Source organism: Bubalus bubalis, chromosome 10, assembly GCF_019923935.1.
Source record: "Bubalus bubalis isolate 160015118507 breed Murrah chromosome 10, NDDB_SH_1, whole genome shotgun sequence".
NCBI classification, from domain to species: Eukaryota; Metazoa; Chordata; class Mammalia; order Artiodactyla; family Bovidae; genus Bubalus; species Bubalus bubalis.
The window spans coordinates 23,906,202-23,929,034 of record NC_059166.1 but is presented as its reverse complement, the minus strand read 5'-3'; the positions used below and the strand labels follow the sequence as shown (position 1 = coordinate 23,929,034).

The following is a 22,833-nucleotide window of genomic DNA, read 5'->3' as shown; positions in this document are numbered from 1 at the left end:
CAAATCTGGAAGCAATGCTATACTTTTCTTGGGAGGAGGTGAGATGGCAAGAAGTATAAGGGTTGGCTCTGGGCCTTCTATACTTTCCAAGGTTTACATTCCTTAGAGATTTTTGACATCTTATTTAATATGACTAAAAAAAAAATTAAGAAAATTTTTTTCCTGGAACTTTACAGAAAATAAAAATGAAAAGGGAGCATTCTGGTATAACTTATCCTAAACATGTCCATGTCCAAAATGTTGAATGGTGCATAGTGGACCTAAACAATTGGCAAGTCTTCCTGGTATAAGTTTGGAAAGAAAGAAACAGGCATTCCAAAATACCACTCCTGCTCATTCTTGCCATCTTTCCCCACCAAGCAGGATTTGTTTACACTGGAGTTTATAGTTACCGGTTGGCCTCAAAATAGATATTTTAATTCTGAGATCTCACTCATGGATAAAGAATGCAAAAAGGAGGTTTCTGTGGTGATGTTTGCATTTTAAAATTAAGGGTGCAGTTAATTAATCTCTCCTGTCCATCTCAGGAAAAAGAGAATGATTAATATGAAAAAAGAGGTTGTTGGAAAAGAGTTAATAAGTATTTATTTTGGAATCTTCCTTAGATTCTGCTTTTTCCTTACACACTGCTTTTTTTTTTTCTTAGACTTTTACTTTCAAAGATGAAAGATGTTATTTTTTTTTATCCTGGACCCCCAATGTTATAAAGAGAAACAAATGATGATCTATATTTGCTCTATTTGTGAATTCTCCATTATTGGTTCTTGTGGTTTGGTTCTCTTACATCAAACTCTAGAAATGCAATACACAGTAAATTGTCTTATATAATGCAACCAGAACTAGTAGTTGATTGCTTGATTTTAAAAAGCCAAAGGAGTACATGACTGATGCTGAGATGTTCTCTCATTAGTCATCGCCAGGCCACAATGCTTGGGGCTGGTGCACTGGGACGATCCAGAGGGATGGTATGGGGAGGGAGGAGTGAGGAGGGTTCAGGAAGGGGAACACATGTATACCTGTGGTGGATTCATTTTGATATATGGCAAAGCCAATACAATATTGTAAAGTTAAAAAATTAAATTAAATTAAAAAGTCAAAGGATTATAAAAGTTAATAATTATACCTTTAAATATTTCCTTTTAACTTAGTTAAAAATGCTCATACATTTATCTTCTTTTAGCATATGGAAATGTACCATCTTTCTTTTGAGTATGAGTCTGTTGTTGGAAATCTAATCAGGTAGCTTAAATAAAACCCAACCATAATAAACTAAAATTCCAACTTTATTTAAAGAGGAGTGAGAATTCAAAGACATTCAAGAATCAGTTGGAGGGCAGAATCATTTTTAGTTTTTATTTTCTTTTTTGACTCTTTTATAGTTGTATCAACCACACATAATTCAATGACAAATTTTAGTGACTCATTTTTTTTAAGTCTTTCTAAAGCATTTAACTTTGTCATCATAAGTACTCTCCCTTTTTGTACTCATACTTCATAGTTTTATGGACATTTAAATTATACAACTTCAATAATCCACAAAACTTGCATAAACTGGTTTGGGATTAAATTCAACTGCATGTAATTCAACTGGTAACAGCAAAAATGCTCAGATATATTGGGAACAGCTTTGAGCATTCAGCTTGGTTTGTGAAGAGAGTAAAGAAATGTTACTTTTATGATTTTATAGGTAGAGGTCAATTTGAAGACCTTTGAATATGTATGTAAAGTAATGTTTGCCTGTTTGTAAATTTTACAAATCTATGTTATCACACTGAATAAACATAGTAATAGGGAGACTGCATGGATGACAATAATGTGATAGATTTGGTAGTGATCTTGGTGTCTAACTTGGATTTGAACTTCATCATTTTAGTAACAGCAGACATAAAGTAGTAAAAAAGTAGTTACTGGCATCTTTTTTTTTTTTTTCAGGACTATAATTTTTTTTTTTTTTTGTCTTCACCTTGCAGCTTGTGGAATCTTCGTTCCCTGACTAGGGATCTAACCTGGGCCCTTGGCAGTGAAACTGCAGAGTCCAATCCACTGGATCACCAGGGAATTTCCTGGCATCACTTAAGTAGTAGTAATCTTCTTAACACACTATGGGTGAATTTATGTGTCAGCAACTATAATTAGAATAGACTTCTAGAAACTGTCAAATGCTTTGAAAAATCATTTCAGATATAAAACTCAAAATGTTTGATTCTGTGATATTGAGGATGAGAATTTTAGAATAAATATGTACATTTCTGTCTGATGAATTTCTATTTATTTCCCCCAGCTTCAAACAGACCAGTGGTTCTTAATTGGGGCAGTATCACATGCATAAACACCCAGCGCCTTTTAGAAATATATGAAGACTTGTCCATTACTGCTATAATTGCAGGATATCGTGACCGCAGTGTAACACTGACGTTTAGTAGACCAGCTTCTGGGATGCTGAGGTCCCAGCAGTGTGTAGGACAGTTCTGGACAACTTGCTAATGTTCCTCCAGAGGAGATACTCATTTTTTTTCTTTATCCCAGAGGAGACATTCATGAAAGTGAAAGGTCTATTTAGATTTATGATTTATATGAATCTAGAATCTGTTTTATTTTAAAGACAAATTGGGGATGGAATAGATCTTTAATAAGTCGTTTCTGCTATAAGATGTGTTTCTAAAAATTATCATGCTATGCAAAATCATGCCAAAAAACACAGGGCTTATGAGAAAAATGCAGTTAGGGATACTATACTCAACACATAAATAAAAAGATGGAATCCCAATAAAAATAGCAGCATAGTTTTATACATGGTAAATGGTTAAGAAATATACAAGAACTACAATAAGTACTGGCGGGGGAAAGCCCCTAAAGTTCACTAGTGGAAGTGGGCAACAGAGGAGTCGACCTTTGTGAGTAATTGTGAAGTGGTGGAGGGTTATCTGAAACTGGATGGAAAGCCGTAGCCCCATTCACTACGTGTCCAGGTGTGATGAAATGAAGTAGCTGATCTGTGTCTGGTGTGTTAATTTGTATGTGTGTGTACTCCTGAACATGGATCATTCAGAAGTGCACTTCTCTGGGTCTGCCAAGTGTTTCTCGCAGAAAATGTCCTGCATAATCAGCAAATGTATTATGTTTAGATTGTTCCTTAATATATCAATTGCTTTGGAACAAATTTTAAAGCAAATGTTAGAGGAGAACTATGACTTGTTCTGGGAAGGCAGCTACCGTCAAGAAAAATGTTGGTTTTGTTTTGTTTGGAATTTTCCAAGATTTGTTCACCACTTCAGAACATCATATCCTTTGGGCAATAAGACTTGTGGTCCGTGAACTCCCAACATGATGCACTGGTATGAGCCTGCATTGGCAGCTGTCATATTACTGGTGATCTGTGTAGAGGTGCAGGTACCAAACAATGTCATTAGATCTTCTACTGTAACCTTTAACTGGAATAAAGAGCATTTATCTAATGAATAAATAAAGAAAATTGCCTTAGAGATTACATTTCTGTCATTTCTCCCTTTACATACAGCTAGAATATTATATTGAAAAATTTGAAATGTTATGTAAAAGCCAATTATGTTATATAAAAGGGGCGTGATAAAACATGTATCAGGAAATGAGAGTGGCACTGGGTTTAATAGGACTGTGAACCCCTGATATAGAGAAACTTTAAAAAAAAAAAGGGAAGGTGGCATATTTAGAGTATCCATGAATAGATGAGAGGATTAAATGGGATATTCTTGAACATATGATAGGTTTAAATAAATGATTGGTGGTATTAGTACTATTTTTGATACCGTATTAGAAGACCCACATATCCAGTCACTCCTTGAATCTTTCCTTATGGATGCCCCACAGGGACCCCAAACTCAGGAGACCAGGGTCACCAAACTCGCTAACTGCCCATTACTCCCCCAAACCTGCTCCCATCTGGATTTAGCCTTGTAGTGAAAAGTCTTCATGTTTAACCCAGTAGTAGCCAGCTAGCCATGGAGCATTATATGTGACTCTTCTCTTTTCTGAGAGGCCTATATCCAATAAACCCCCTTTCCCGTAAATTCTAGTCCCTCTGCATATTTCAAACCTATCTGCTTTTCTCTATCCTGACTACTACCACAGTATTTCAGGCTACCCTCATCTCCTATGGAAATAGCCTCCGAGCTAAGCTCAGTTTCCTCTCTTACCTCCTCAGATCTCTCCTCTCTTCACCATCATCCAAGAGAAACACAACAAGACATATATGCAATTTTCAATTTTCTGGACCAACATTTAGAAAAGGAAATGTGAGCCATCAATTTTAATAACAATTTATTTAACTTACGATATCCAAATGCTAATCATGTCAACTGTAAAAGACATGTGGCCTCCTTTTGCCATGTCTTCAAAGTCTGGCATGTACTTTATATTTATAGCACTTATCACTTTGGACCAGCCACATCTCAAGTACAATTTGAGACGATGTTATGCTATGCTACGAGACTCAGTATATACTCTCTGGTAACCAGGTCTGACAATGTGACTGGGCTTGAGTTGAATTGGGAAATACACTACAGTCCATCCCTTTACACCTTGGAGAAGGAAATGGGAACATACTCCAGTGTTCTTGTCTGAAAAATCCCATGGACAAGGGAGCCTGGTGGGGTACAGTTCATGGGTCACAAAGAGTCGGACATGACTGAGCAACTGAGCACATCCTTTTACAAATAGGGTTCCATAAGAAGAGTAAGTCCTGATGCCCTAAGACATCCTATGTCATGAATTAACTTCTCTCCTATGAGAGTCCTCAAACTTCCTCTTTCTAGCTCTCCAAACACATACACCTTGAGGGATTTCATCCAGTTCAGGGCTCAGCTACCATTAAGTGACAAGAAGGGACAAATCAGCCTCCAGTTTGGGCCTTTCCTGAGACCACATTCTTTATGAACTGTAGTGTGAAGCTCATTTCCTTACCCGCGTCTCCTAATATAGTATAAATCCAGGCTTTTTCTTGGTTAGCAAGACCACCTCTTTCCACTGCCCTGGTTAAAACTCTGGTCATCTTTAGGTCCTCCATCTCTCTCTCCCCCTGACACCAAATCAGTCACTAGTTATGATCAATTCCTTTTCATTAAGCAAAACTGTCCCTTCTACCCCCCATGACCCCATTGTCTGTCTGGATTGTTGCTGCCCTATTTCCATGGAAACAACATGACTTCATAATTCTCCCAGTTGGTCTGCTTGCCTCCACTCCCTCTCAACTTGATTCTCTTCCTTGCTGCCACATTGATATTTTTCTAAATAATAACAATGACACTAACAATGGCAACGCCACTTTCTTGCTTCGATCTTCCCTTGGCTGCACTCCTCATTGCTTTCAGGGCCAGATCTGAGCTCCTTGGGCTGGATTAGGATCTTGGGTTTTGACCTGCTTTTCCAGCTTAACTACGTCCACCCTGGCATAGACCCAGGCAGCCAGCTACATCTGGCTTTTCCTCCATTCAGTCTTACACAACATGATCACGATTATCTAACATGCCGCTTTGCACTTTATTTTTATGCCCCACCTCTACTGGAATGTAAACTCCATGAAGGCAAGGACCTGCTGTGTTTTGCGTAGTACCGTGCACCTAGCACACAGAACAGTGTCCCAGGGTCCATGGTGAAGTTTATCTATTGAATAAGTCAATAAATTGTTAGGATGAGACCTGGGGCCTGGGACCGTTTGCTCCAGTGCTTGCACCTAAGCAAACGTCTCCTTGAGCAATGAAATGCAATGAAGTTATAAAGGACTAAAAATAACTGCGCAGACAGTTGGGACAAATTATGGAGAACAAGGTGCAAAAAGACCAAGAAGCCCAACGGCCACTTCTGAAGAGCTGGGACAAAAGCAGGGAGTTGGGAGCCAAAGCAGAGTACTGGGCATACCCTCTGTACATGACCACGGAAAGGGCGGGCAAACCAACTAAGCCACCACTCCAGCCCGACCCCCGGACCCACACCTACCCTCACCTCGTACAAGGTACCAGCTTGCTCCCCCTCAGCAAGAGGACAAGCAAAGGCACCTGTTGGTTCTTCTCACTTCTCTGTGCTGCAGCAGGCATCCCCAGTGAAACCTTGCCAGGATTTCTTGTCTGAACTCAGCAATTTCTATTGATTAAGAAGGCCAAGAACCCTGGTTGGTAATGCTCCAGGACCACCTCTGCAAAGAAGCCTGCTCCATCCCTCCTTCCATTCTCAGCAGGGTGGTTGCTCCTTTGCAATTGCAAAATACATCAAATGTACCATTATTTTAGCACTAATAGCATACTGCACACATTTACTCACATATCATCTCTTTATTTGATCTCCTTGATGGCAGGAATACTCTTATCCACCCTAAATGCACATTATAGCACCCAGTTCATAGTAGGGATTCAAAAACTGTTTTATGAGCAAGTGAATACATGCAGTGAATCAGAGGAAGAAGCAGAGCATTTGATTTGACCTGGGATCACACACATACGCACACACAAGTGAGGAGTAAAACACACAAATCACCCTATGCAATTAAATGTTTCAAGGATTCTTCTCTGTGAGAGATGGATATGAGGCTGGCCATGGTGGCCTTTAAATCACCTTTGTAAAACATAGTTTTAAAGAGACGGCCTGGCTCATAAAACATCATAGGTAAGTTGTAAATCCACCAATTTGAGATTTCTGGAATGGAAATACCCATAGATTTTGACCTTTAATGAGCTACTTCCATTATTTAAGATTCTACTCTTTTGTAATAAAAGAACTGTGATTTGTGGATATTATATGGTGTATTGGTTTCAGTTGGCTTTTACCTTCAGTCATTTCAGCAAAAATCAGGAGGTTTCCCAGGTAGTAGAATTTCAGACATGTATGCATGCTGAGAGGGAAGCAGAGGGGAAATGATGATTTGATTTCTTCACGACTCTTTTCAGACACCCATTGCCATGTCCAGGTTCTAAGGACTCCATTTCTAGAACTCACACTGTGCTGATCACTCTCTGTTCTAATCAGGTGACATGCTGAAGCCAACGACTGCCTTCTCACTTGTTCAAGGCATTCATATTCTGCACAGCCTGGGATGGGCAGAGCCTAGGAGTGAAAAGCACAGATGGCATGTTGGTAGCATCAACATTTCTCCAGCAACAAAATTGGGAAATCAAAATGTCAAACAACACATAAAAACTAGACACCTCAAGCATGTAATCGTATATTTATTTCTCTTTTTAAAGAACACTCCTTAATGTAATTCAATATACAAACTTGGTTTCACAGAATTATAATCCACTATATAGCACAAAGATAACCCAGATTTTGTGTGTGTGTGTGTGTGTGCACACACGTGTTTGTGTGTGCCCATGTATTGTACCCCTTCCCTTCCTTCCACTCTTCGCAACCTATAAACAAAGGCTCTGCCCATCGTCAACGCTAACCAAAGCCCATTCTGAATGTTATATACAAAAGACAGCATCCTCCCACAAGTTCTTTTCCCTGGTAAGCTTCTTTTCCATTCCCCCTGAGATAGCCAGGGGTCTGACACTCTTCCCTTCTGCAGTAGGGTCAAGTGGCTTCCCCCAGAGCTGATGTCAACCCTGTTACCGTGCAGACTGGCTGACAGGAAAGGCTGGGGAGCAGGTCCCCATGCCCTTCCCCGCTTCCACACCCACCTCTCAGTCCAAGCGCGACCCCTCCGTAGTAGCCTTAGTTCCAGTCACCATCTCGTGCAGCAAGAACCAAGGAGATTGCTAAGCCCAGGTCTTCTCCACGGGCAGCGCACAGCACTGCCTGCCAAGCCACCGGGCCGGCCGATAACCAAGCTCAACACAGTCCTGTGTGCTCTGTCACTTTAATTTTTAAAGACACCCTAGCATAGGTCTGTGGCAACCTAGTGTCCAACTGAGTTACATCAAATTGTACCAGTGATGCACTTGTACATATTTACATGGGGCGGAATGTTTTCCCATATTTTTAGTTGAGTATATAGATCAACATGTTCACATAAGACCAAATACTTTTAATATTATTTATAACTGATTTATAAAGCTTTGAAAAAACTCACAATAGCACATTGTTTACTTTAATGCTTTACGGTACTATCAGTTTAAAATCACAATCAGCACTTAAGTTATAGTCAATCCAGCAAACAAGAGACAAAAAAATTTACAAGAGTTAAGAACTGACTGATACATCCTTTATCTTTTTTTTTTTTTAACTAATGCATAAGTGCAGAATAAGATACTCTAGTTTAAATATCTTGTTTACAATATACATTTTTTGTTCTAGTTACGCAACAGTAAACCCCATGCTTCACATAGAAAAGCAATCCACAACATTAAGAAAAAATGTACAATTTATGAAACAAAGTAAATAAATATTAGTATTACAGAATCAGAGCTGTACATAAAAGCTGTTCAGTTTTAATCATATAAAAATATGTTTTAGTGCAACCTCACATATATATTGATGCTGTTTTGCTTTACATCATTTAGATCCAAGTGTCCAAAAAAGGAAAGAAATTACATTTATTACAAAGCAGATACACAAATTCTAAAATATGTACAAATTACTGCTAAAAAATGCTTATAAGAATATAAGCAAAGTAAAGAAAAGGCACAAACATCTGTACAATTTTAAAAGTACCAGACCCAATAGGTTAATTTCAAATTTTGTTTTGGTCAGGCTCATGATGACTTGTTAATTTACCTAATTCTTTTGATATAACAAAAGTATATATAATAGCAAACTACCAGTAACTTAGGACAGGCATGCTATAAACTTGATTACCTCTATTTCTAGAAAAACGAAAACAAAAACAAATGGGAAAATGTGGAAATGAAAGTCTCCATGCATCTTAGATCAATGTAGTTGACTCTTTTCTGAAGCCGGTTCCTTGCCTGCCTCTGTGCTTGAAGGTAATTCCTTGCTCTCTTGAAAGCCTGACTGTTGGTCATCCAGACAACTCTTGCTGTAAAACGTGGAGTGGGCGAATGCAGTCTGGGATGTACCAAAATTGTCCTTTTCGCCATCATGCAAGTCAGGGTGGGTAGCTGAGGTACAGGGCTGACCTGGCTCAGGTCCACTAAAGTGTCTAATGCTAGCCTGTGCACTTTCCAAGGGTTTCTGATGAGGCGCCTGCCCCCGAGCTGACTGATCTGCCCCAAGCAGAGCGGCCTCTTCTGTGGCAATCCGGAGGGAGGCGATGGCTTTTGTGCAAGTCTGTATGTTTTCCTCCTGTTCCCGCTCTGTGGCATTCAGGCTGTCTTCTGAAGTGCTCTGTTTCATCAGGAGCCGTGGAGAGGAGGGCGTGCTAGGTGGACCAGATGACTGGGCAGCGTAAGGCGACCGCTTCCCGTGCTGCTTCGAGACTGCGTAGGGATCCTTGGCGAAGGAGTCCCCTGAGGCTCCCCTCTTCTCCTCGGAGCCCTCCATTGGCAGAGGCAATGTAGGTGGAGGGTGTAAACCGGAAAGGGCCGGCGGTATGGAGTGAACCATTTGGATCCCACCAACTGGCACCATGGGGATAGGAGCTCGCACTTGTTGCTGAGAGTGGAGTGGAAGATGACTGAAGACATAGTCATTAGGACCCTCAGGGAAAAGGCTGGAGCCTGGATGTTCATAAGCACCTTCTTGGTCTCCATAGAGACTGAAGTAAGGAACCTGAGGTAATCCTCTTCTTAAATTCTACATCGGGGAAACAGAGAGACAACACTTAGGACCCAGCATGCTTCACGTTTAGGTCAAGCTGTTTCATTCATTCACTCACTCACTCACTCACTCATTCCTTTAAAACACGTGAAGACTCCCTAATCTTTCTATCACTCTTTGATTTCTCAAGACAAAAGAGGTTTGCTCCACAGTCTTTTAGGACTCTTGAATGAAGCAGGTAGGTCTGTGAAAGTTGCTTTTGTTGTTAAACAGGAATGTGATAAAACCTGCAGTGTGTTTTCCACTAGGTACAGAGACACGGTCCAGCTCTGGTGGGTTTTTTTTTTTTTTTGTAAGACAGAATGAAAAGAAAATAATGGATAATTACCAGAAAAACTTTACTGAGCCAAAAAACACTAATAACAAGTTTTTAAATCCAAAAGAAAGTTAAACGATTACCATCTGTTTATATACTGGGCAGATTTTTAATATTTTTCTTAAGTGTTGATGAATATAAATGGAGTGACAAGCTTGAAAATTAGCTCTCTTTTTTTTCTTTTTTAGTCTTCTACAGAACAGATGACAAAATGGTGGTGATACACAAACTGGTCCCTCCAATGTGCAAGACACTGCTCTAAAGAAATAGATTTCTGCTCAGGAGGCATCGAGGCAGAAGATCAGCACCCGCATCGCCATCAAACCGTAATTCAAGGCCAGATTTTGTATGGAAACTATGCATCAAAGTAGTTAATGTTAAGTATTTCAAATAGTTATAATTTATAATAGACTATGTGGCTGGGAACCAGAAATAACTGTATTTTAATTTTTCTGTGTTATTATTTCCACTTAAAAATCTTCTTGGTAATTAATAAATTAGGACATTTAAGGTTTGGGGCCAGAAATCCAGATTTCATGGTCCCAGTCCTGAAAACGGAGAACCCATTTTGTATAATTGTTTCTATAGCAAAACCTACCCTAACTGTGAGATTATCGGGTTTAAATGAGATGACGAAGCTTCAATTAATTGAGATTCATCCTTTTAATGCATGCATGGTTAGTAACTCAGTCATGTCTGACTCTTTGTGACCCCATGGACTGTAGCCCGCTAGGCTCCTCTGTCCATGGGATTCTCTAAGCAAGAATACTAGAGTGGGTTGCCATTTCCTTCTCCAGAGGATTTTCCCAACCCAGGGATTGAACCTGTGTCTCCTGCATTGCAGGCAGATTCTTTACCACTGTGCCATCATTCTAAGAATGTTTCAGGTCAAAAATGCAAGGTGTGCTCTATACCATTAATGATTCATCCAGTTCTAATTAGATTGTGAGACCAGGTTAGGAATGATAAATTATCCATCATTTCTGCTACTCTGTACCATTCTTGGCCCTTACCCTGTTCTAGGCTTCACCTTATTCAAGCCAAAGACAAATGACTTGTGCTGAAAGTGCAGGAGAAATCATGTAAACATCAATCCTCATAAGCTAAGGACCTCACAAGCTAGGTAAGGGGAGAATTCTATGGTATGAGAAAGAAATCATTAAATACGACTAAAAAAATCCCTCTTGTATTTATCTGCTCTGGTTTAAAAAAGGATGTTTACTTCATCCAACACTAGGTAAGGTGGAAGATCATAATGCCTACAATAACCACCTGTGAATGTAACCAAATGAATCTTCTTTGGATCACAATGATCACAGATGTAAAGTTTGAAATAAAACATAGCTTGGCTCTTTTTCCATCTTGCCTCTGGTTGCTGTTCTGTGATGTCCATGGTATATACCTAATCAGAATGGGGGTTTGTGAGGCAGCCAAAGACAGAGCTGTCCTATTTCATAAGATCTCTGACTCAAGTCCAACAAAGCAAGTGATGAAGTGTCCTCTAAAAATAGGATGTATTCAATCTGTTCAAAAGCCAATAGAATTTTGTGTTAAGAATACAAGTGTTATATTCAGACTTTTACTGACCAGACATTAAATGATTACAACCACAGAAGCAAGTGTACAGTTCCTATCACGTAACCACTTCCATGGCTCCAGATACTGCCAAGCCTTTCACATACTCTTTGTCCTCAGACTCACCCCTTCTTCACCCTCCAAATAACTCTCCAAAAGATTTTTCTACTCAAATTTTTACTTCATTTGCAACCTTATCTTGTTTTACAATTTGAGCCTTACCATTTTAATATGAATAAACTCCCATCTTACTTAAAAATCTTGGCACAGAAATATGAATAACGAATGCCTGTGTGGGTTGTGCTAAGTGTATGCATATGTGTGTGTATATCTATCTGTATCCTATGTACCAGATATTTACCCCAACTTATCTTTTCAACAGTGTCAGTAGGTCCTCTGGAAGCAAAGGATAAGAAGGAGGTAGAGGTACAGGAGTTCTGGCTGGGGTTGGTAATGGGGGAGCGGGGATATAAGGTATGTGACGCTAACAGGGAGAGGAAGCAAGGGGTCAGCTGGAACTGATCCAGGCTCAGCCACCGATAGAGGTTGCAGGGGAGAATGTGGCCTTGGCTTGAAAACGGAGGTCTATCCTGAAGGTTCGAACATCAGGAGGCTGTTAGCTCACTACATTCCTTACAGCTGAATAGTAAGTTCCTTCAAGGACAGAAGTCTACTTGGCCCACCTCCCTGGCTGCCACAAACAGATGAAAAAACTGCCCAAGAGGTTAAGTGACTTGCCCAAGACCACACAGAGAGCAAGGGATGGAACCAAGTCATGGCATTTGTTCTCGACAGTGTTCACGGACGCTCTGCACTGAGGACCAGGACACACTTTCTTTGTCTCCTTGCTATTTATCTACCAAAACTTTAAAAATGGAAAGGAACAATTCTTGTTTAAAAAGGATGAGGCCAGAAACCATACATTTTTTCCGTCATCATCATTGAGCCACATATGATTAAACCCTCAAAAAATATTTACTGAATGAATGAATAAAAGACTTTTCTCTCTTCCTCTTCCTTCCTTTCTTCCTTCTGTCCTTCTTCCCTCCTTCCTTTCTTCCGTCTCTTTATTTCTTCTTTGCTTTTCTCTTTATCTATCCATCCGTCTACCTATCTACCTACCTACCTAGCATCTATTTTAAAATGAAAACTAACCAGAGGACATTAGAGCAGAAATAGCAGGGTTCTAGAATATCAGTGACTGCATATCATCTCCTCCAAACTTGCTCCCTGGAACCTACCACTACAGGCTGAACCAGATAACGAGTGTGCCATGCTTGGCTACAAGGTCCTTTCAATGCCAGAGTCACTGCCCTGTGAGCTCTTGGTCAATGTTAAACCACAGGTGTTGCTAACAGAATTTCTATCAAAAATAATTATCTTTAGGGTTATTCCAATTTAATATGTTCATACATAAGATGGCTGGATAGCATCATCTGCTCAGTGAACATGAGAGTTCGAGCAAACTCTGGGAGATAGTGAAGGACAGGGAAACCTGGCATGCTGCAATCCATGGGGTCACAGAGAGCTGGACACAACTTAGTGACTGAAGAAGAACAACATACATTCTTCAGAGAGAGGGAAGCACTCATCTACTACAGCAATCAGGAGAAGGACTCCTTAAAGGATCACTGATTCTTTTTCACAATGAGAATCTTGTCCATACATCATAGAAAGACAAAAATTCTCTGCTGCCCCTCAAAAACAGAGTGCTAAAGCATCAAATGGGAAGCATCAGAGACCAAGTGTCCCTGCTTTAGGAGGGATTCCAAGGGCTGTTCTTTCCTATCACATGAGCAAAGTAGCATGTTAAGAACTGTCTACAGAGAATTAAACTGGGTAATAGAGCAAAAGCTCAACACTTGGGCTTCATAAATGGTGAAGTTCAACAATTTTATTAAATATCCAGGTGAACTGGTATGAAAAAAAAATACAAATTCAATCACTAATAAAACCAATCTCTTTTCAACAACAACTTTCTGGGCAGAGATCCAAAAATTAGATGAAGTCTTAAGTCCACTTCTTTGCTTCCTTTGCCCAAAGTGACTGTGAGTTGCTATTATTTTTTAATAACAATACTGTATTGGCACCAAAGCATTATTTTTTATGCCTACAGATGACTGGATATACTCCAACATCTCCCAGATATCAGAGTTTTGACCCACTAGGCCAATTAGAATGGGGGAGCCTCAGCTCACACACTCCACAGCACCATTGGGTCTAACCAGAGATCAAACTGGCAACATCCATTCGATCATAGAAAAAACAAGGGAATTCCAGAAAAACATCTACTTCTGCTTCACTGACTATGCTAAAGCCTTGACCGTGTGGATGACAACAAACTGTGGACAATTCTTCAAGAGATGGGAGTACCAGGCCACCTTACCTGCCTCCTGAGAAATCTGTATGCAGATTAAGAAGCAACAGTTAGAACCGGACATGGAACAATGGACTTGTTTAAGTTGGGAAAGGAGTACGTCAAGGCTGTAATTATTACTCTGCTTATTTAACATATATGCAGAGTACATCATGTGAAATGCCAGGCTGGATGAATCACAGGCTGGAATCAAGACTGCCAGGAGAAATATCACCAGTCTCAAATATGCACATGACACCACCTTAATGACAGAAAGCAAAGAGGAACTAAAGAGCCTCTTGATGAAGGTGAAAGAGGAGAGTGAAAAAGCTGGCTTAATACTCAACATTAAGAAAACTAAGGTCATGGCATCCAGTCCCATCACTTCATGGCAAATAGATGGGGAAAAAAATGGAAACAGTGACAGACTTTATTTTCGTGGGCTCCAAAATCACTGTGGATGGTGACTACAGTTATGAAATTAAAAGACGCTTGCTCCTTGGAAGAAAAGCTATGACAAACCTAGAAAGATTATTAAAAAGCAGGGACATCACTTTGCCAACAAAGGTTCATCTAGTCAAATCTATGGTTTCTCAAGTAGTCATGTACAGATGTGAGAGGTGAACCATATAGAAGGCTGAGCACCAAAGAACTAATGCTTTTGAACTGTGGTGCCTGAGAAGACTCTTGAGAGTCCCTTGGACTGCAAGGAGATCAAACCAGTCAATGAAATCAACCCTGAATATTCACTGGAGGGACTGATACTGAAGCCAAAGCTCCAATCCTTTGGCCACCTGTTGCAAAGAGCTGACTCATTGGAAAAGACCCTGATGCTGGGAACAGCTAAGGGCAGGAGGAGAAGGGGATAACAGAGGATGACATGGCATCATCGACTCAATGGATATGAGTCTGAGTAAACTCTGGAGATAGTGAAGGACAGGGAAGCCTGGTGTGCTGCAATCCATGGGGCCATAACGAGTCAGACACGACTTAGTGACTGAACAACAAATACCAGAAAAAGCATTTTCCACCCCAGATGTGGTATTCTGGTATGAAAGGGATTTCTCACTCTATCCTGCAATAGCATGAACTTCAGAAGAGCCCTCCTTTCTTCTTGGTACCACTAAGACACAAAAACCTGTGGAAATGCCCCTCTTTTTCTTAGCTGGCTAATTTATTAGCTCAGCAGCGAGGTTATGTCTTGATTGCTATGCATGTTTCTACAGTCATTGCACCCTGAAGACTATGCTGGTGGCAGGCTTGTAAACAGAGGGTCTTGGGGCCTGGGGAGTAGAATGCAGCAGGGAGTTTTCCTAAAGCTCAAAAATGTGAATCTAAGCATCTAATTCAGGGTGGTGAAAAGAAGATGAGAGAGGGGAAGCTGATCACCAGGGCCGTGATAAGACGGCAGAGTTCATAGCTGGTAGTGCTTCCTTTGGCTGTTAAGGGCAGTGATGACCCACATGATGGAAATCCAGAGCAAAGACAGAATGGCCACGAATAGAGCCCAGGAAACAAAAGGCACATTTAAAGCAGCCAAACTCCAAAGGTATCCTTCCTCTGTCTATGCTAGGTATGCTAGGTGCCTGCTTCTTTCGTTTTTGTTTTTGTTTTTTTTTTAATTTTACACAAGTTGAAAAAGACATCAAGAGCTATCATGTTGGTGAAGTGAGGCAGGGCTGGTCCTCTTCTATGGATGTGCATTAAGCCCTACTGCCCACATTTCATTCATGATTGCTACTGTTGTTACCTTAATCTATAATGAGGGCGTCTACAGAAATCTCCTCTGATGCTTTCTGCCTTACCTCTTCCGACTGCCCACTCTGTGAGCTCACAATATCACTGAACAAGGGCTCTTGGTAACAGGAGGTGGTGGGACCAGCAAGAAAAGCATGCATGTTCATGCCTTTCATTTATACCACAGGGTTCACTCTCCCCTTTCCTGGTCCCTTATTGGTTTCACACATCCACTCACTATCGGCAAAGTAATTAGTTCATTAAAAATTTTTTTTTGATTGAAAGTCAATGCTAATGCCTGAATCAGAATTTTCACCTGGTAGAGAGTTAGATAAATGATACCTAAATATCCCTCAGAGTGTCTGTCTAGGCAGTCATGTCATTCCAAAGACTTTTTACCTTTTCCACTCATGCCAAGGTTTCAACTCCTGCCTATATATAATGAGTTAAGCTTAGAAAGCATTCGGAAAGATCTCACCTGTCATTACCAGATTGAAATGCTCTTCTCTGATGCAATACTACACTTGGGGTAACACCATAGCCATGTGATTGACAACAGCATGTGATAAAAATGCCTTCCTGCTATTTTCAGTAACCAAGTTCACTCCTCCCCACGAGAGATACCCATGTCATAATAAATTTCACACCCGTGTGTCATCAAGAGACTCCAATGAGCTTGGGCTTATATATTAGAAAGAGAAAACTAAGAATACTTACAGGAGGCCCCAATACAATTGGCTCTGCTTGCAAATACTGCCCCATGGACAACGGTGGGTTGTGGTATAAAGCCCTTCTGGGAGATGGTGCTCTTATGGTGGTCATGTATCTTCTCTCTCTCCTGGGAGAGAGGTCCCTCCTGGCCATGATTTCTTTCCCAGGTGACACTGGCCTCCTTGGGGACAGATGCCTTCTTGGCGAAACATCTCTCTGTGACATCTCTCTTCTCAAGGCAGCTTCCTTTCTTGGTGAAAGATGTCGCATGGGTGACAGATCTCTCCTAGGTGACAAATGTCTTCTGGGTGACAAATCCCCTTTGGGTATCAGACACCTCTTTGGTGAATTATCTCGACAGGGTGAAGAATCATATCCTGGAGAGGAATGGCGGCTGGAGGGTGAGAAGTCCCGTGGGGAGGAGCCCGGCTCTGAAGACAGCATGCAGTCTTCATCCATACAACTGGGGATGTCTAACCTGTCTTTGTCTGGTTCTGAGTCTGTACTTTTGCTCTGGAATAACCTCTGGTATTCTGTCATCTGAGTATCTTCACATGAGTCACTTGGTGTCATCAGCTGAGTAACCTGAATACTTGGCAACGTAACCAAATAGCTGATCAATGAAGAATGCCCCAGGGAGCTATCGGGAGGAACCCCGTGGGGCACAGCGCCAACATTCACTGGCAAGGAGGAGAATCTAGGAGGCTGGGGACTGGTGCTTCTTGATCTTGTTTTTGGTGTCAAATCTCCTTGGTCATCAAAGTCTTCATCGTCTTCGTCGTCATCGTCATTATCATCTCCATCTTCACCATCTGATTCTTCAGCATCTGAGAACTGATGATCAGTTGAAATGCTGGACATGCTGTGCTTCTCACTTGCCTTGTGCAAATCTTCCATCGTTTCTGAAGCAATTGAACAAAGAGAGTGAACATCAAGATTCAAACAAGAAGGTTAGAAGCTCATTCAGATGCCATCTCTTTGCAAAAGCTTTCCTCAATCCTCCAGCCCCTAGAGGTGGTCATCTCTGAACTCCTATAACATGAGCACTTACCTCTGTGACACTGGTTGGTTCTTATCTTTTTATGTAGCTATCTGGTTTCATTCCCACCTACAATATGGCCTCCAGGGTAGGAACTTTTAGCTCAGGCATCACACCACTCATATAAAACCCTCAATAAGTAGGTACATAATGTTGTTAATGATGATATTAGAGGAAAAAGAAAAGCAAGAACCTGTCTCTACAAGTCAGGAAGTCCAGCTGATCCCCAGATTTTCTACTGAGGTTATTGATGGACATTTTTTTTCTACTAGATTTCCTCTTGATCAAAAAAATAAGACATTAAAATGCTTTGCAAATTTCCCAAAAAGTATCATCATAAGATTTAAATCACCATTACAACTTAAGTGCAATTAGATCTCCTTTATGGTTCTGTTCTAATAATGATAAAATTATTTTCACAGTAAGGCATTTCTACTTCTTCAGCCAAAACCGAAATGCATTTCTTTTCATTAAGTCTCAAGCAATTCAATGCGTCAGACTTCTCTTCTATGTTTAGTATTTAGTAAAATGAAACGTGATCAGTTTTTTTTTTTAATACCTATATTTATTTTACCACTTTGGCCACAAAGCTCCAGCATGCACAGTAAAGAGGTCAGTCGACTCAAGTGTGAATACCTGCTTCCTCGGTTTCAGTGTCATCGACCGATGTCATTGAGACCCCCAACTCCAGGCATTTCTTCATGTGTGCTTTAGATTTCATATGCTTCGTTAGGTTTCCTAGAAAATACAGCACCCCCCCACAAAAAAAAAAAAGAGCAATTAATTGGTTACCAAAATGTGATGACTGCCCCAAAATTCAGTGTGAAATGAACTAACTTGAGATAACACAAATCTGTTCCCACCCCCTGCTCCTTGCCTCCAACTTAAGAGGAACAATTTGGCTTCTGAAGATATGAACCCCTGACAGCTTCAGCCCAGTCTCAGGCTGTCTTTTTTCTAGACCTGTGGAAGTCTAGGCTCATATTATTTCAAGTGTAGACTCAAGTACGACTGAGAATCCCAGACTTTTCTGGCTGAGAGAGGACCTAATACCTTTGGCCCAATTGGGTCTGCCTTCTTGGGCTCCACATAAACAGGGTGACGCAAGCTGGGTCACACATCTCTGAGCAATTTCAGAATAAACTATTGTAATCAACATAGTCCCTGGACCCCAGACCTTCTGTCATCAATCAGATATAGATTAAACTGGCAGGATGCTCACGTGTCAGAAGAAAAAATTAATGCAAACTGATGTTGGGGCCAATCCTGTAAATAAATTCAAAGATCCAGACAAATACTTAGCTAACTACTTATTGGGAACATTAATCTTAGTATTTAGCTTCTATCTATCTGACATATATCAGCAGAGTTTATGACAGCAACTTCTAAAGTTCCAGAGCAGCAAAATTCCTTTCTTATTTACCTTGAAACTCCCACTGTTCTAAGAACAAAGAATGTATTATGATGGTGATATAGCTTCCCAGGTTGCTAGTGATAAAGAACATGCCTGCCGATGCAGGAGCCATAACAGACTTGGGTTTGATCCCTGAGTGGGAAAGATCCCCTGGAGTAGGAAATGGCAACCCACGCCAATATTTTTGCCTGGAAGATCCCATGAACAGAGGAGCCTGGTGGGCTACAGTCCATTGGGTTTGGCTACAGTCCAAACATGACTGAAGCGACATAGCACAAGCCCAAACTCTTGCATCTTCCATACACAGATAGTTATATATAACTGTCCCTTATGTATAGTATAAATGGTATAGTATGATGCCCTCTGTATCTGTAGGTTCAGAGTTCATAGATAAGGAGGGCTGATTGTATAATACATGCACCTAATTACGTATGTATGTGTGTTTCTATGTGCGCGTGCTCAGTCGCTAAATTGTGTTCAACTCTTTGCGACCCCATGGATTGCAGCCCTCCAAGCTCCTCTGTCCATGGGATTTCCCAGGCAAAAATACTGGAGTGGGTTGCCATGTTCTCCTCCAGGGGATCTTCCCAAACCAGGGATTGAACCCAGGTCTTCCACATTGCAGGGGAATTCTTTACCATGTGAGCCACCAGGGAAGCCCCCAAAATACTGGAGTGTGTAGCCTATCCCCTCTCCAGGGGAACTTCCTGACCCAGGACTCAAACTGGGGTCTCCTGCATTACAGGCAGAGTCTTTATCAGCTGAGCTACCTGGAAAGCCCATTCCACATCATATATATAACTAATCAAAAGAAATTCAGGAACTAATTCAGCTATAAGGGCCATGTTATCTTTGTTCTGAGACACTGCTTTAGTCACATAGCAGCAAATGCTTTAAGACTAGGCTCACTGAATCCAGGCGGAAACTCCAGCCTGCTAAAATAGTTTGTTCTTCTTGCAGGAGTTTTTGGCTTACCATTAATGTAATATATGAGCCACAACTCTAAACTGGGCATGGTTGTTTATTATTTTGTTTATATTACTTTATTTTTTAATTAGGGAAAGTGAAGTCGCTTAGTTGTGTCTGACTCTTTGCGACCCTACGGACTGTAGCCCCCCAGGCTCCTCTGTCCATGGGTTTTTCCAGGCAAGAATACTGGAGTGGGTTGCCATTTCCTTCTCCAGGGAATTTTCCTGACCCCAGGGATTGAACTCGGGTCTCCTGCATTTCAGGCAAACTCTTTACCATCTGAGCCACCAAGGAATCCTTAACATGTGGCTTATTTCTTATATACCTACAAATTTAATGTGCTCAATTTGTAACTCCAAACATGGAAATATTTCCTGGCCCATATTGCTCTTACATACCAAAAAATTATACCTCTAATTTTTCTAAAGATCTCAAAAATTCTTATAGACAAATTATCATGAATTTCCCTGGTAGTTCAGCTGGTTAAGAATCCACTTGCAATGGAGGAGAACCTGATTCGATTCCTGGGTAGGGAGGTTCTCCTGGAGAAGGGATAGGTTACCCACTCCAGTATTCTTGGGCTTCCCTGGTGGCTCGGATGGTAAAGAATCCGCCTGTAATGAAGAAGACCTGGGTTGGGAAGATCCCCCGGAGGAGGGCATGGCACCCCACTCCAGTATTCTTGCCTGGAGAATCCCCATGGACAAGAGTCTGGTGGGCTACAGTCCATGGGGTCGCAAAGAGCTGGACACAACTAAGCACAGCACATGATTATCAAGAATTTAAAAATCTGTAAATTAATAGAAATCATCTGCTTCTGTAAGGGTGCAAATAATCTGTGTATGTGGATAGATGTGGAAGTTAGTTACGTCCAGATAGTCTATTTAGATCTTCATTTGTGTTTCTTCTCTTATATTTTTCTTTCTTCCTGTTTCAAGTAAGCACTCAGGCTTTGGGCTCTCATCCTCAGGGTAGGTTTATAGTTAGAAATCCGGCTCAGAAATGACCCTGCCCTGACTTTGGCTTACTGAAGTCTTGAACGTCTGAAGAATTAGAGCAAAGAGAAAGCAGCAAAATGGCAGGAAAGGGTGTCTGGAGAAGTGACACAGGCAAAGAGGAGGTACCAGTCCTGCAAGAGCACTGATTCTGTACTCAGATGATATGAGAAGAGGCAGTTGGCTGGAAGTGAACACCGGCGAGGGGTTTCCCAGGATGATTTGCTCTTTTCAAGATCCTAAGACATTTGTATTTTTCCAAAGGGTGACAAGGAAACTCCGATAATGATCAAGACTAAATTATTTTCTGCTAAAACTCCAAGACAATAGCTCAGAGCCAAATATAGCATGATAGAAATATCTAGCCATGTGACATTTCCGCAGGTACAGTTTCAGGAGGCTATACCCACAGTCAACTCACACGGCCAGGAAATATCAGTTGTAATGACTGGTGGATCAGCTTTATTTCTTAAAACCAAAGTTTATATATTTTTATGCCCTAGGGAGTCTCTTACTGAAGTTCTACATAAAAGGCTTGATTGTGCAAAAGTGGATGGTGTTTAAAGGACCTCATATTTATCTCCTTTGAAATGCAAATGAACATTACCTCCCCCTTTTTGTGGCTTCAAAGAGGCATAATTGTAATATAAATATCTTTTTAATAAAGAAAAAACAGATATGCTCAGAGGCAACATATTTACATTTCTGACAAACCAATAAAGACAATTTTGGATTTGGGGTATAAAAGAAAGTAGGTACACATTTCCCTACCAAAGATAGTTTTATTTGATATTTATTTTTCTTGATGGGTAGTGGAGCAGATTAATTAGTATGCAAATTAAAGTTAAAACATCAGAAAATGTTTGTGTAAGGTTAGTGGTGGGGTGTCTATAGGGTTCCATTAGTACTTCTACGTGTGTGCATGCGTGTGTGTGTGCTCAGTCATGTCTGGCTCTGCGACCCCATGCACTGTAGCCCATCAGGCTTCTCTGTCCATGGGATTTTCCTGGCAAGAATACTGAAGTGGGATACCATTTCCTCCTCTAGGGGATCTTCCCGATCTGGGGATTGAACCCATGTCTCCTGCATACTTTGACAGTAAGTAGTAGAATATACTTCTATAGAAGTCAATTCATCTCTATTCCACAACTGTTTGTATTCTGAAAACACTGAGTTTATGAATATTTTAATTTTACAAAATGATAGAAATATGACTGAAGCAACATTTTTTTTTTTTTAAATTTTATTTTATTTTTAAACTTTACATAACTGTATTAGGCTGGTGCACTGGGACGACCCAGAGGGATGGAATGGGGAGGGAGGAGGGAGGAGGGTTCAGGATGGGGAACACATGTATACCTGTGGCGGATTCATTTTGAAGCAACATTTTTGTATAAAATATTTTCAGGTAAGACTATCTGTTAAAAACAGACTTGTTTTTTAAAGACAGAATATCATTTCAAGGCAAGTCTTAGTTTTATGAGATTAATAGCTGTGGCCTGAGAGTAAGAAATTGTCTCTGAGCTCATAAATACACAGAACACAAGCGATCAAATTTCTATACATAATTAATGCAAGTGTGGATGGAGGGGCCCACCCGGGACTCTGTGGGTCTCTACATTATTAATAATCTTGAAACTGACCATGGGCACATGTTTTCTTCCCAGCTGCTGCCTTGCTTTTCTAATGCCCTGGAATGGGTTGTCTCCCTGCAGAATTTCAATACTGGTGAAAAGATTCTCTAGACCACATAACATTTCTAACAAGAAGTAATAGCTATGCAGGCAATTCTTAGCCACTTCCTTCGAGACTACTAGCCTGGACCTAAGTCTATAGCTCTTACTTCAGTCATAAAAGGAGCCTCACTGTCTCATACATCCTCAGACCACTTACAGAAAGAAAACACATTTCATGAGTGTCACAGTTTCACAAAGAAAACCATCTAATTGTCTATGACAGTTACAAAACAGTATTCAGAATCTGGAACAGCCATTAAAAAAAAGTTTTCCCTCTTAAAAAAAAAAATCAGACCTGTAC

At 40.6% G+C, this 22,833-nt stretch overlaps 1 protein-coding gene across 13 annotated transcripts in view; it reads right to left on the bottom strand.

Annotated features, from left to right (window-relative positions):
* Positions 1-7,175: 7,175 nt before the first annotated feature.
* The window catches only part of HIVEP2 (HIVEP zinc finger 2), a 218,869-nt gene continuing 203,211 nt past the window's right edge, over positions 7,176-22,833 (bottom strand). For all 13 annotated transcript variants that reach the window (XM_044924165.2, XM_044924167.2, XM_025294458.3 and 10 more), the window contains 3 exons: positions 18,055-18,156; positions 16,386-17,281; positions 7,176-9,660 (listed from right to left, as the gene is read on the bottom strand). In XM_044924165.2, the coding sequence (XP_044780100.1) occupies positions 8,836-9,660; positions 16,386-17,281; positions 18,055-18,156 (1,823 nt within the window). In that variant the 3' untranslated portion in view covers positions 7,176-8,835. The remainder of the gene's footprint in view (positions 9,661-16,385; positions 17,282-18,054; positions 18,157-22,833) is intronic.